The 13,751-nt window shown below is 37.5% G+C and overlaps 1 protein-coding gene across 1 annotated transcript; it reads right to left on the reverse strand.

The window, feature by feature from the left end:
• Nucleotides 1-6,703: 6,703 nt before the first annotated feature.
• On the reverse strand, nt 6,704-12,515 carry LOC125475634 (disease resistance protein At4g27190-like). Its single transcript, XM_048580610.1, is given in 4 exon segments — nt 6,704-6,946; nt 7,134-7,934; nt 8,113-8,682; nt 9,888-12,515. Coding segments are annotated over 4 exon segments (4,161 nt in total). The 3' UTR covers nt 6,704-6,784.
• Nucleotides 12,516-13,751: the final 1,236 nt, after the last annotated feature.

Raw genomic sequence — 13,751 nt, forward strand, 5'->3', positions numbered from 1 at the left:
CTACAAAGCCCAACCGAAGCTGGCTTTGTGGTTGGGCTATGAATGGAGGAGCCTAACAGCCATGGAAGCTGCTGCAAGCGGGCCAGGGTAAGGGGACGAGCCCAGTAAGCATTGGGTTTGCTGGTGATGGGCCTTGGGCATATGAACTAGCCCAGCATTGCTTCAAGCTGTGTTGGAGTAGGCTAGGGCTGTAGACCCATTTCAGAAACCCAAACCAGGTTTTCGGCCTAGCTGTCCAGTGTATGCAACAAAGCCCAAAGGATTGCTGGGGAAGTCTGATGTCAGAACGACCTCGTCCTAGGCACGGCTGGAAGTCGTGGCCTATGCCGCAAAATCCCAGAATTTTTTAATTCTTTTTATTTTTATTTTTTTGAATTCTAGGGTTAAAAACCCTAATTGCTTCTAAATTAATTTCGATGCTTTGACTCACAAATTCCACATAGTATAATTGCGTATTGCATGAACAAATATATATATTGACAAAATATATGAACACATATGCAATATATATAATTGAAAGGAAGATATAAATATAAGGGGTTCATGCATCATAGGGAATGTTTGCATGCTTCAAGGTCGTTTCAAATATCCTAATTTATTTTAAAAGAATCTTATTGGCAGAAAACGATTAAGCCTTTGATTATGTAGAAGAGCCTCCTCCACGGTCCTTCAGTTCTTAGCTTCTGGCAAAAGAGTGCTGATAACGTGTTGTAGGCCTAATTTACTTAACTGTATTTAGGACTAGAGATGAGAGAGATGTAATTCCGAGGAGTGTCTTGTATCACCCTATTGTGCCTTTATTTGTAATAGTAGGGTAGGTTAAATCTTACCCTAATAGGATTACAACTGTAATAGGATAATATCTACAAAAACGAATATTCTAAGATATCTCTATATAGACTAGAATTTACACAATCAGATTCCTAATCTAATAGGACTGCAACATAATCGTTAGAAAATTAGTTTTTTTCAAAAAAAAAATGTGTAAAAGGGAATTTCGCTTAAGAAAATTGTTTACAAGTATCTTACCTTGTCAATAAAAAAGAAAGGTCGTTGATAGGTATATGGAGGCCCAACTGATCAAGCTTTTTTATAGAATCTTGAAATTTCCAAAGCAAAAACTCTCACGTTGAGTGCAGATTTTCAAATCTCACATATACTACATTAGGCGTGACACTTACATTTGTATTTTAGTAATTTGACTAGACTATATGACGATTAATGTTTAAACGTTTGTAATTCAATCTATGATCAAAATGATTACTTTTAATCTTCATAGTTGGAAGATTTACCAAAGTGTCATTTTGATTAAAGCTATGGTAAGTCTCTTGTTACTCACTGTGAGACCAAAATATATAATAGATAAATAAAACATATAAGGGATTAAAATAATAATACAAAATTAAAGGGAGTTCTGGAAGAAGGGGGCCTTTCTTTTCCTCTCTTCACTAATTCTCTCGGGCTCTCTCTCTCTCAAAAATTAAAAAAACACCCAATCCTCCCAAACACCAGGGTCGGCCCTGAGGGTAGTCAAAATAGGCACCCGCCTAGGGCCCCTACTTTGGAGGGGCCTCCAATTTTTTTTATACCTTGCAATTAACATATAAATACAAAAAAAGGAAAAAAAATATCATAATTCATTTGTTGGTGTAGCGGAAATGTTCGGCTTCCTTTCTTTTCCTCTCTTCACTAATTCTCTCGGGCTCTCTCTCTCTCAAAAATTAAAAAAACACCTAATCCTCCCAAACACCAGGGTCGGCCCTGAGGGTAGTCAAAATAGGCACCCGCCTAGGGCCCCTACTTTGGAGGGGCCTCCAATTTTTTTTATACCTTGCAATTAACATATAAATACAAAAAAAGGAAAAAAAAATATCATAATTCATTTGTTGGTGTAGCGGAAATGTTCGGCTTCCTTTTTTTTTTGGGGTGTTGAGTTCGAAACATGGAGCTGCCTTTTCAGTCACTAGTTTTTTTTTTTGTTTTTCAAATTTACTCCCAATCCATTTATCCAACTCCCAATTTACTCAAGTGCCCTTACAATCTTTTTTTCTTTCAACTTTCCATGCTTTCCATTTCTATCGAATGTTTAAATCAAGTATCAAATGGTCTTGAAAATTGTACTTTAAGGTAATCAAAACTATGAATTTATATGTTGCTTTTCAATAATTTTTTATTCAATGGATTATTTTAATATTTGATTCATTAGTGTGATGTTGATTTTAGGAAAAAAAAAAAAAACAAGGGTAAATTACATTTTACCCCCTCAGGTTTGGAATCGATTTCAATTCCTTACAACATCTTTAAAACATTTCAATTTCATACGTTTACTTATCATCTTATTTCAATTTCATACATCCGTTAGAAAATCTGTTAAGTAAACCATTAAGTGATGATGTGGCAAATACGGAGTCTCATTTGTGCTGACATGGCTGCCACATTTGTGCCACGTGGCTAAACGCTTAATAAAAATTTAAAAATGTAAAATAATTAATTTAAAAAAAAAAAAAAAAAAAAAAACCCAAAACCGAATTCGTCTTCCCTACCCCTTCTCTCCACCCGAGCACATCCCCAACCTAGAATCCCCATCACGCTCCTAACCGCCGGCGCCTTCCTCCTTACACTCACACTCCTCACCACCCTCACCGAAGCGCACAACATCACACGCCGACCCTCCTCCACTCTCTTCACTCACTCTCTCAAACCCCAAACCCCCCAAAATCCCTAGATCCAAAACCCAAAATTCCCAGGTCTCGACCTTCAACCACAACATCACCCTCACCCACCTTGTTGCCGACATCATGACCGTACTACCATCACCGTCTGCGTCGTCGACAACTGGGGAATGTCAACCCTTCTCTCCAAGCACCGATGAAGAGGAGAAAGGGTTCGGGGAAAGTAGGGGTGGGATGGGGGGTTGCGGGGGATGTGGGGGTGGGGTGGGTTTTTGGATGGGAAGGGAGGTGAAGAGAGTGGAGGAGAGGGAGGTCGAGAGGGAGAAAAAGGGTGGGGAGGGGTTGCGGGGGAGGCGGGGTTGGGTTCTGCGTTTTTCAGTTTTTTTTTTTTTTTTTTTTTTTTTTTTTTTTTTTTTTTTTTTTTTTTTTTTTTTTTTTTTTAAGATTCAAGTTTTTTTTATTAAAAATTTATTTTTTTGCCATATGGCACAAATTTGACAGCCACATGGCACAAATGTGGCAGCTACGTCAGCTCTTAACGGATCAATAGATGGAAAATGTAACGGATGTATTACATTGTAATAAAATAGTACTTGAGGTATGAAATTGAAATGTTTTAAAGATGTTGTAAGAAATTGAAATCGGCCCAAAACTTGAGGTGGTAAAGTGTAATTTACCCAAAAAACAAAGAGAAACAATTGGCGTTGTTGAAGTTATTATACTCGTCAATCAAGTTTTATTGTTCTTTACTCTCTTGATCATCAAGTTTTATTGTTCTTCATTCTCAATTTTAGACTCTTAATTGCAAACATTTAGTATATTTGCGTCTAAAAACATGAGACGTGTAATATTTGTATATTTATCTTCTTTTGATATTAATTTTGATGATATTTGATCTGGAAATATAATTTTTTATGTATTTAGTGAATTCCTTTTATACATATCAATGCATAAAGAACCGGAAATCATAAAACATTAGGACCCCAATTCGAAGGTTCGCGTAGGCCCCAAATTCTTAGGGCCAGGCCTGCCAAACACTGATGAAAACAACCATGTTGGGAGTTGAAGACGCGGCATCGGTGATCAACTCCTCTGCCGCCGTCGTTTTTGAACAAAATCTGCGATATGGTGGATGACCCCGCCACCGACGCTTTCGTCTCCGTCCTGGAGCATCGGCAACAACAGCTTCGATGTCTGGAACGTCCCCGAGTCCTTGAGGGACCTCCTGCCCAAGTATTTCAAGCACTACAATTTCTATAGCTTCGTCAGGCAGTTGAATACTTATGTGGGTATTTCTTCCCTTTCCTAAATTTGTTATTCCTTCGTGCTTTTTCTGCATTTGATTGTTGTTTTCGCGGTGATTCCGATCGGAACTGTGAAATTCGGAGTGGTTACTCAGGATCAATGTTCAATTAGGCTTTGCAATTGTTATTTTGGCGAAAGGGTTATCGAATTGGAGGTTGTAAATAAGTAAATTGTGAAGATAAATGATGGATGTTTGGATTTATATCACCTGATTCACATGATGTATGTCCTTTAGGTCTAGGCGATCACTATGTCATGTAAAAATGATTTGAATTTGTGTTGTTTGTTCCTAACCAAGTGAAAACCGGGAAGGAAAAAGAACATTAAAGGTCAGAACTACATTGAGATTTAAAGTTTGAGCCGACTACTTTTGTGCAAATTGCCTTGTTTGACGTGCTTCTGGATAAATTTGTTCGATTGCATTGCATTGCTCTGAAAAGAAAAATCGAATTCCTCTATTTGATGTCAATTCATCTACACTATGTAGCAATTGGACATGAACACTCAACTGTGGCACAATTGGTTTAAATTCTTTCAGAAGCGAATGCGTTGGAATATATTCCATTCTTGTAGCAGCCACCGCTTCAAATCCAGCTCCTCTACAATTTCTGGGCCCATATTCTGGTTGTGCATAAGCCCCTTTAGAGATAGGGGCGAGCAGGAAGCGTCTCTTTGTATAAGGTTACGAACATATTGTAGTAATAATAAGAAAATGGCAAGCAAAACCTACTCCTAACAAGTTGCTGGCTTTTCAGCAGTGCAAATAGTGCTTTATGCTGTGAGGGAAGATGTTTTACATTGATGAAGATATTTTCTGAAACTGATTGGTAGATGTTTTCTGAAAAAATTTCAGTTGAAATGCCAATTGCAGTGACTGGCATTGCCATATCAGCAAGGTGTATAGATTATTCAATGTGCCCATCATACTTACCACAAGGATATTCATTACTCTGGCATCTGTATACTTTGATTTTATTTCTTCCCTCGATCAAATCTTCACCCTCCAAGCTTGATGAAACATTAGGTGAAATCAGTCCAAGTCCAGAGAAACCACTCAGATCCTAGGTCGTGCATTCTAACACTTTGATCATCATAACTGTCTTTGAACCAAGGAATGAAATGCATTTCGTGCCTCTTCCAAAGTATCGACATTTTTAACCAACTATAAACCTATAATATATTTCAACTAAGCTCCTCATCCAATTGATTGCAACTCCACTCTAGACTTAAGTATGCTGTCTCTGTCAATCCTTTTCTGTCAAGACTGGGATGAACATCAAATGCATTTATAATGTTCCCGGTAAGTTGGTTCCCATCAAACCGGATTCTAGACAATGCCCAACAATTCCTCAAGCACTCGGAAATACCCTATTAGACTCTGCTTCGTTTGTTGTCATCTGTGAGGATGGTTTTTTATTGTTTGCGTGATGTTTTGCAGGATTCATAGATAATAGATTTGGTATGGGCTGCCATGCGTGTAACTGTGTAAGACAACTCTCTTCATTTCATTTAAAATGATCTACAAGGACATCGATTATTAGTGTTGATAGTTGTCGTAGAGCCGAAGAAATCTCTGTTTTTTCCATGGCTGCTGAGGGTATTTTTCTCCACATATTTTTTTGTCTTTCTTTTGTTTATCTGCAGCTTTTATGTTGAATTGTTGCTCTTTAAATTGTTTTGATGATAACTAATTGCTCAAATTGTTCAAATTTTGTAATTCAGCGACCTTTTATATGCATTTTTGGTTTGGTTCTTATTTGAAACGAACCAAATTGAACATTTATAATCAAAATAATTGATTTTTCTAGTTGTTCAAATTTGGTATTTCAATGAGCTTTTACGTGCATGTCTGGTTTGGTACTTATTTTAACATATATGACATTCCTGTGGTAATGCGCGGGCTAACACTATTCCTCTCTAAATTCTTGTTAGGAGCTCAGTGGAGATGCTCTTAAGAAGATAATGGGAAATTATATTTTTCAAGTATCACAAGAAGCAAAATACAAGGTTAAAAAAAGGAGGCAAAACATGGGAAGAGATAAAATGAGTATTTCATTAAGTGTAGTAGAGAGTTTGAAAAAAATATGGAAGCTGAGGTTCGTTCCACAACTAATTCAAAGATAAAGAGGCCCAAAATCATTTGAACCAATTTAAGTTTGCATTTTATGAATGGAATATACGCACATACACACATCAAGAAAATGAACAATCCAGTTAAAAGATGAGGATTCGATTGATTCGATTTTAGTAGATGAGCTCAAATAAGAAGCACTCTCTAGTATAAAGCGGTTTCAGTAGACATGCACACAAGCACCACTTCAAATGCGTCAATGTTTTGTAGAAATAACACAAGCATTATTTCCCAAACACCAAACCCGAAAATGCAGCGAACAGAGCTCCAAATACGAATCACACTTATGACGAAGCACACAAATCAATACAAGTAAAACATGACATGGAATATGCATCAGTGCCTTCCCAAACTGCATTGAGGCCGCAGCTTGCAGGCTTATATCAAACAAGATGAGATCGGCCGGGGAACCAAGGCTGGGCACAGACCATTGAAGGGAGAACAGATATAGTTACAGCAAGTGACAAGAAAAATTAGAAATAAGTATACTGAAAGTAGCAACCACAATAATGCCAAAGAACAATGTCCCTGATCTAGTCACCACAACCACCCCAAAGGCAAAAAGGTCCAAAACAATCATACACAAACATAATATAACCAAGGCTTGAAATTGACCTCATTGCCAACAGAAATATCACAACCAAGGCTCTCCCTTGAGGTGAAAGCTTGCAATAGATCAGAGTGCCTTCCAGTCTACTCTCCAGGCTGATATTTCTTCCTTTAAAAGGAAAAGCAAAAGGAAGAGGAAAATAACACACAAACACGCAATAGCACACAATCGGAAAACCTTAACACGCCAGGCAAAAGGAACATTTAAATCTGCAATCATCAGCTGCTCCTGTAGAAATACAAATTTAGTTGACGATTACAAATAAACACAAACTGTTCAATATGAAATCTGACCGAACAACTATGAATAAGATGAATAAATCAGATTTTTTAATTTGATGGTTCAAGGTTCAGAAAAAGCTGAAAAATTGGAGGGTGAAATTATTAGATTCTTAGTTAGTGAATAAAGTACTTACAGTTTGATCAGGATCACTCTCCTTTCAATCACTTAGCATCGATACATCATCAGTTTCCTCTGCTATTTGTAGTCTTTCTGGTTTTGGATCACTTCGGAGTAACCCATCAGGAGAAATCTTTAACTCGATCAGCTGGCAATTCTTGACAATCAAAGTTTCTAAGGATGGGACTTTGAAAATGCAATTTCCCGTGCAAAACCCTTGCAGACTTGGTAGATCAGAAAGTTCAAGATGTTGCAAGTAACTGAAAGTGATCTCAATTTCTGAATCCACTCCGTTGCTTGCCACTATTTCTACCATTCTTTCACAGTACCCAACATCCAACACATGGAGTTGCGGCAGATTCTTAGCCACAGAATAAGGTATTAAGTATTGCAGTTCGTGACAACTCCGTATGTGCAAAATTGTTAGATTCCGAAAGGATATCAATGATGAAGTTAGATTCTCTAATCTGCCACATTTTTCTAGGCGTAGAAATTCCAAGTTTGGAAAAAAAGGGCCCCCTAGTTGGGAGTTTTCCATTCCTAGATGTATCAGCTCCGGCATATCGATGAGCCACAAAACCTTTACACGTGAGAGGGTCTCAACTTCATGTAATTCTTTCCAAGGAGCTGAGAGCACATGGAGCAGTTCAGTATTCTGTAAATTCTCAAAGAAAACATCTGACTTGGGATGTGAAGTAGCAAAAACAATTCCTTTTAGTTTTCTCAACAACTCTGCCGGGAGTGGACCATACGGTTCATACCAAATCTCCGTGTTCTCGTCCAATAGCAAGTGTTCCAAGTTAAGGAATGACTTACCCTGAAATATAATCAACGGTAACAGCACCCTTTAAAATATTTTGAAAACTAGACACCACATAATAACTTTAATATTAAAAACATAATAAATGTATTTACTTGATGATGTATGTTTAACTAGTAAGTAAAAGTCACATAACATTTCAAATATCAAAAGATTTGTGTACAAGTATAGTTACCTTCTCAATTAAAAAGAAAGGTTGTTCCATTGGTCTTGGGTGGCCCAACTCAAATTTGTCTTGATATGTTGAAAACTCAGCAGCAAAAATCTTCACACCACCACATTTCGTGAACCTTAAAAGGTTAAGTGATGGCCAATTAGAAACATGCAGTCCTGGATAGAAACTCCGAAGTCGGGGTAGATTATCAAATTCGATAGATGTTACTTTAGGGAATCCGAACTCCTCATATGCCATTTGTGGTCCTTCTTCCCTCGCAACAATTTCCTCCATTAAACTACAATTCTCAACCTCCAACTTGCTTAGCTGCTTAAGATCTTTTGCCACTGAGGCAGGAAAGACATTTTTCAAACTATCACACGAGTCTATCTCAACTGAGTTTAGATTTGGGCATCTAAAATCATTCAACTGAGTGGTAGATGATGTTTCATATACCATTTGTAGTGCTTGACATTTGGATATCTTGATATGTTTGAGTTGCCTGAGACATTTAACCATGGAACTCGAAAACAAGAATCTTAAGCTATCACATTGATGCACAGTCAAGGTTGTTAAGTTGGGCATCAAAACCTGCATAGTACAGAACAAAAATCATGTTTAGGTTAGGAATTTATAGTTTAAATGGTTGTAGCCTTATATGTTCCAAATATGTAGACATAAAATAAAGGTCACGTATTAAAAAGTAAGCTACTAGGCTACTAGACAGTTGTAAGTCTTTCTACTTTCATTAATTAGCAATGAACAAATTGGAGTAATAAAACTATCTGAAAAAGAAATATAAAGCCAAAATTGTGTCAATTTAATTCCAAATTTAATCCATTTTACTTAAATTGATACCAAAAACACATTATTGTGAACCTTTGGTGGCTAGTAGTGGACTCTACTGTGATTAGGGCCTGAGTTTAAATTTTTTGCACTTAAAAATAAATGTGGTTTCTCTAGGACATTTGACATCTGTCCACAAACTTAATCGTAACATAACTTTGTCAACTCCAAAAAATTAAATAAAAATAAAAACAAGAGTAAGAAAAAAGACGCCGGTCATCCTCCTCTCTCTCTCTCACTTCCCCAAACACAACAGCAGCAATATCAATTGCATCTCCTTCACACTTTAAATCCATAAATTAAACCCAAAAGCCTCGCCCTTCAATTTAATGCTCCTTCAAAGAATAGGGGACGATGACCGTGACCGTGAAGCCCACCGAGACGCAGATTCCGAGAATCTACTTCACCGTTCCCGCGAGCTCCTTCGGCCATGGATCTGTTCCTCATAACCTTGGCGATGTCGATGACGATGTCATCAAGGGAGATGCTGCAGCTGTGCTTGAAGAGGTGGTGGTACGTGAGGGAGGGGGCGGTGATTGGTGGCGTTGGGAAGGAAGGAGAATGGGAGAGGTAGCCAGTACGCTGGGCTACGCTCTGATATTTTTTTTTCTTTATTTTATTTGGAGTTAACTCCGTTAGATTTGGATGAGTGAATGGATATAGATATCAAAATTTTTAAAAAGTTAGAACGGCATATACATAAATGTGTGCAGAAGATTTGAACTTGTTAGGGAAATACCTAGGAAAAAAATTCTTAATACCAAAAACGTAACAACATAATATATCATTTAATTGGTTTTTGCTTATTGGAAAAAATAAATCTTAAGCATTTATATCTTATTTCTTATTGAAAGAAAAAAAAAGAATTATATGTCGAAATTCGAAGAAGAAAGCTATTTGGAGAAAGAATCATGCAACCATTTTGCTAGAAAAAATAACTAAGAAAGTACCTCCCCGTTATTGAACAGTCTCGATGGTCCACCAACTTCATCCACCGTAACGATTTCGTCGGCTTCTGTAGCAATCGTTAATTGCTTGCCTTTGGAAGAGAAACCAATAAGCTTTGGTAGATTCCGGAGTCTCAAAGATTTTAACTTTGGGAAAGGCTCGCCTATGAGTTGCCCATAACATACACTTTCCAGACTCACAAGGTCTTCAAGAGCTAGAGATTCCAGGTTGGAGAAGGCATTATGAGAATAACTCCAACTGACGGAGTTAATGACATATTTAACTTTGTCGTTGTTTTGGACATGGAAATGCTTCAGTTGATTAACAGCTTCACTGTCAAATAGATAGGAAATAATATTCACAATCTTCATCCCATCCAAGTACAATTGCTCACATTTCTTTACCAACAACTTTATACCTCGGTCGAACTGATTTCTCCTTGTAAGCTTGAGTTTTAGCATGTTAGAGGAGGTTGGATGGATGTCAGGATATGCCCAACAATCACCGATAAGTATGGTGTATCTTTCTAACTTATCGGAGAACAAGTTGGCTGGAAGAAGGTTAGCATCTGGAACATGTATGTCTAATGCAGTTAGTTCAACCAAGTGCTTCAGCTCTGAAACAGTAGCATTACTTCCTCCACTAGTGGGACCATCACCCTCCCATTGCTTGAAGCTTTTTATTCCCATCCTCAACTCTTCTAGTCTTGTCAAGCTTGATATAACATCAGGTGAGATCAGAACAAGTTCAGAGCAACATGTCAAATCCAATAATTGTAGCTTAGTCAATTGCCCTATTTCTTTGGGCAACTCTTTAACCTTGGAGTATATCAGGCTAAGAATTTTCAAGTTTGTTAGCCGTCCAACAAGAGTTATGTCTTCCAACTCACATTGATCTAAACACAATGTCTGGAGATGCTTTAGGGATTGAAGAGATGGAGGTAATGACTCAATACTGAATGCAGTTACATCCAACCCTTTGAGTTCTTTCATCCCTTCAAAAAATTTGCTTGGGATTTCCTGGGAGTTGCCAATATCATCATTCACAAAGACCAACAATTTTAATTCTGGGCATTCCCAAGGTACTTCAGGAAGCCTGGGGATCTTGCAAAACCTCAAGGAGATGGCAGTGTAACTTTTAAATAAATCCTCACTTGGCCATTCTTTCACCTCATCTCCATATGCTCTTGAAAAGAACCTTTGATCATCAGATGCAATCCGGACAGCAACATCTCGTACAAGCTCATGCATTGTAATAGAGTCATCATCATAACTGTCCAGCAATAGGCAATAATTTTTTAGTTTTTTAACCATTCTATTCAATGAATTCCGTGCATCTTCCATTGTCTCAACATTTTTTATCAAACCCAAACCCATACAATACTTTAACAAGTCACTTAGATAATTGCTGCAACTCCCGCAAAGCAAGAACAACTGCTTAAGCTCTTGATCCTCCAATTGTTCGTAACTCCACTTTAGAGCCAAGAATGCTTTTTCATTCATTTCTTTCTTGTCAAATCTTTTGAAACTTCTCAACGCATCTTTCCATTCCTCCAAACTACTTTCCCTTAAAGCACTTGCAACTGCAACAACCAAAACCGGCAAACCTCCACATTTCTTTGCTAGCTGGGTTGCTTCTTTCAGTATACGGTTGTCTTTAACGACATTACCCGCCATCTTCTCAAACAAACTCCAACTTTCGTTTTCTTTTAAAAATCCAATTTCAAAATTTTTTTGTGTACGCATATCATGGAATAAAACTTGTCTATCTCTAGATGTCAACAATAACTTACAGTTCGGCACACCGACGAGTCCCACGGCCTCAAAGTCAATTCTTTCCAAAACATCGTCTAAAATGACAAGAGCCTTCCCCTCTTTTATCCTGGCCCGTAGGAGATTCGCCCTTGTTCCCATATCCACAGATTCATCAACATCCATCCTCAACTTTTTGGTAATTGCTTTTTGAATTGTTTCATTGTCTTTTTTTTCTTTTACGTTTAGAATTATAACCACATCATCAAATAACTTCTCTTCCATAGCTTCTCTGTAAACCTCTTTGGCAAGTGTTGTCTTCCCAACGCCCCCTAATCCGTACACACCAATCTTGTTGATATCAGGTTTTTTCAATTGCGTAATGATATCCTTCACCATTGAAGTCCTTGATTCAAAGGCCATGTACTCGTCGGAGGCTATGGCAGATATGTCTTCCACAGCAGCATTGTAAGAGATACTGGCAAACTCTTTTTTATTTTCATGTTCTTCAATCTTTCTGACCAATTTAGTTGATTTTCTGCTGAGCTGATGATAGGATATCAGGTTAGGACATACATAGAGACACTTTGTCTTTGCAAAGCCTTCATCATCCAATAATGCTTCTGCCTCTCGAGAGATCACATCCGCTTCTGTCTGCCAGTTCCGGACATCAGCTTCCACTTTTTGATTAACTTTTCCTTCGACTTCTTCAACCGCATGGTTCATCCTTTGTTTGACAGCATCAAAATTCTTCAATGTACTCCTTAGATCTTTAAGGTTGCTTTTGTAGAAAATGACATAACTCACTTGGCGTCCAAGTGGCCTAATTGTGTAGTTAATTATTGTAGGAATAATTGCGGCGATTATCCTTATCGCCATGGCACCTTCAGCTTACCAATTCGTCTGCTTCTTCTATCTGTTGAATATATATGAATCCAAACAAAAATTTAAGGATACGAGAAATGAATCATTTTTTTTTTCTTTCAAAGCAGATGAAATTAAAAAAATGAAACAAATGAAACAATGGGTCATACCTTAGCTCGTGATCGAAGAAAAACATAGCAGTATACAAATGAAACAAAAATAAAAGCAAAAAGAAGGTTATACCACACTTGCAAGAAGTCGATATGATGGACAAGTTTTCATATACAATTATTATACTAAAATAAACTTGCTTGGTACGGAACTTAAGCAACTGTTTTCAAATCTTAAAAACAAAGAAAACATATATAATTTGCTTTGAATTTCACTGAGACATTTTAACAAACAACATATCTGCACGCTTAAAGCCGGTGCATGAGCACTCTGCTAAGGCTCGTTGAACACTGTACCACATAGCTACTGAGCTAGATGGTACGATGGAGTTGACCCCCGATTCTCGCGAGCTGACTGAGTCAATACACTCTGCTAAGGCTCGTTGAACACTGTACCACATAGCTACTGAGCTAGATGGTACGATGGAGTTGACCCCGGATTCTCGCGAGCTGATTGAGTCAACTCTGCTAAGGCTCGACAAGTTCCAGAGGCTCATGACGACCTCTAGTTTACGAAATAAATCTGAGGCCATCAACCGCGAAATCAGGATCAGAGATGGAAAGGTCGAGCAGAGCAAGGAGGCTGCCAAGCGTTTGAGTTTGTTCATCTTGAAGAGAATTCAATTTTTTTACTTAAAAGTATGATAATGGCAGCCATGATGATTGGTCCTAGACGAAGGAAGATGGAGGAAAAACAAGGTGAAAAAGTTGCGAGGAGGAAGAAAAGAGGAGTTATTGGCGTCTGAGTTTGTGTGTTTAAAAGAATTTTTGTAATACTTTGGGAAGTGTTATTGGCACTCTAAAAATCTTATTCTACATTACTCACAAGTATATTTTTCTTTCCCAATATAGAAAATTTGGGGTGTAGAATGAGATTTTTGGAGTACTAATAACAATTCCCTTTTGCATTTTTATGTTTAGATAATGTATATGTTAGTTGAATTTTATAATGATCTTTTTTTGAAAAAAAATATTGAAACGCGTATTGTATTCAGATACATATAGATAAGGGTAATGTTAGGGAGATCAAATTTGCAAATCGAATGATGTGTCACAAATAGAAAATTAGCACGTTAATCAA

Source organism: the organism of the source record quoted next, unplaced genomic scaffold, assembly GCF_019419815.1.
Source record: "Pyrus x bretschneideri cultivar Hongxiangsu unplaced genomic scaffold, Pyrus_bretschneideri_v1 Contig151, whole genome shotgun sequence".
NCBI classification, from domain to species: domain Eukaryota; kingdom Viridiplantae; phylum Streptophyta; class Magnoliopsida; order Rosales; family Rosaceae; genus Pyrus; species Pyrus x bretschneideri.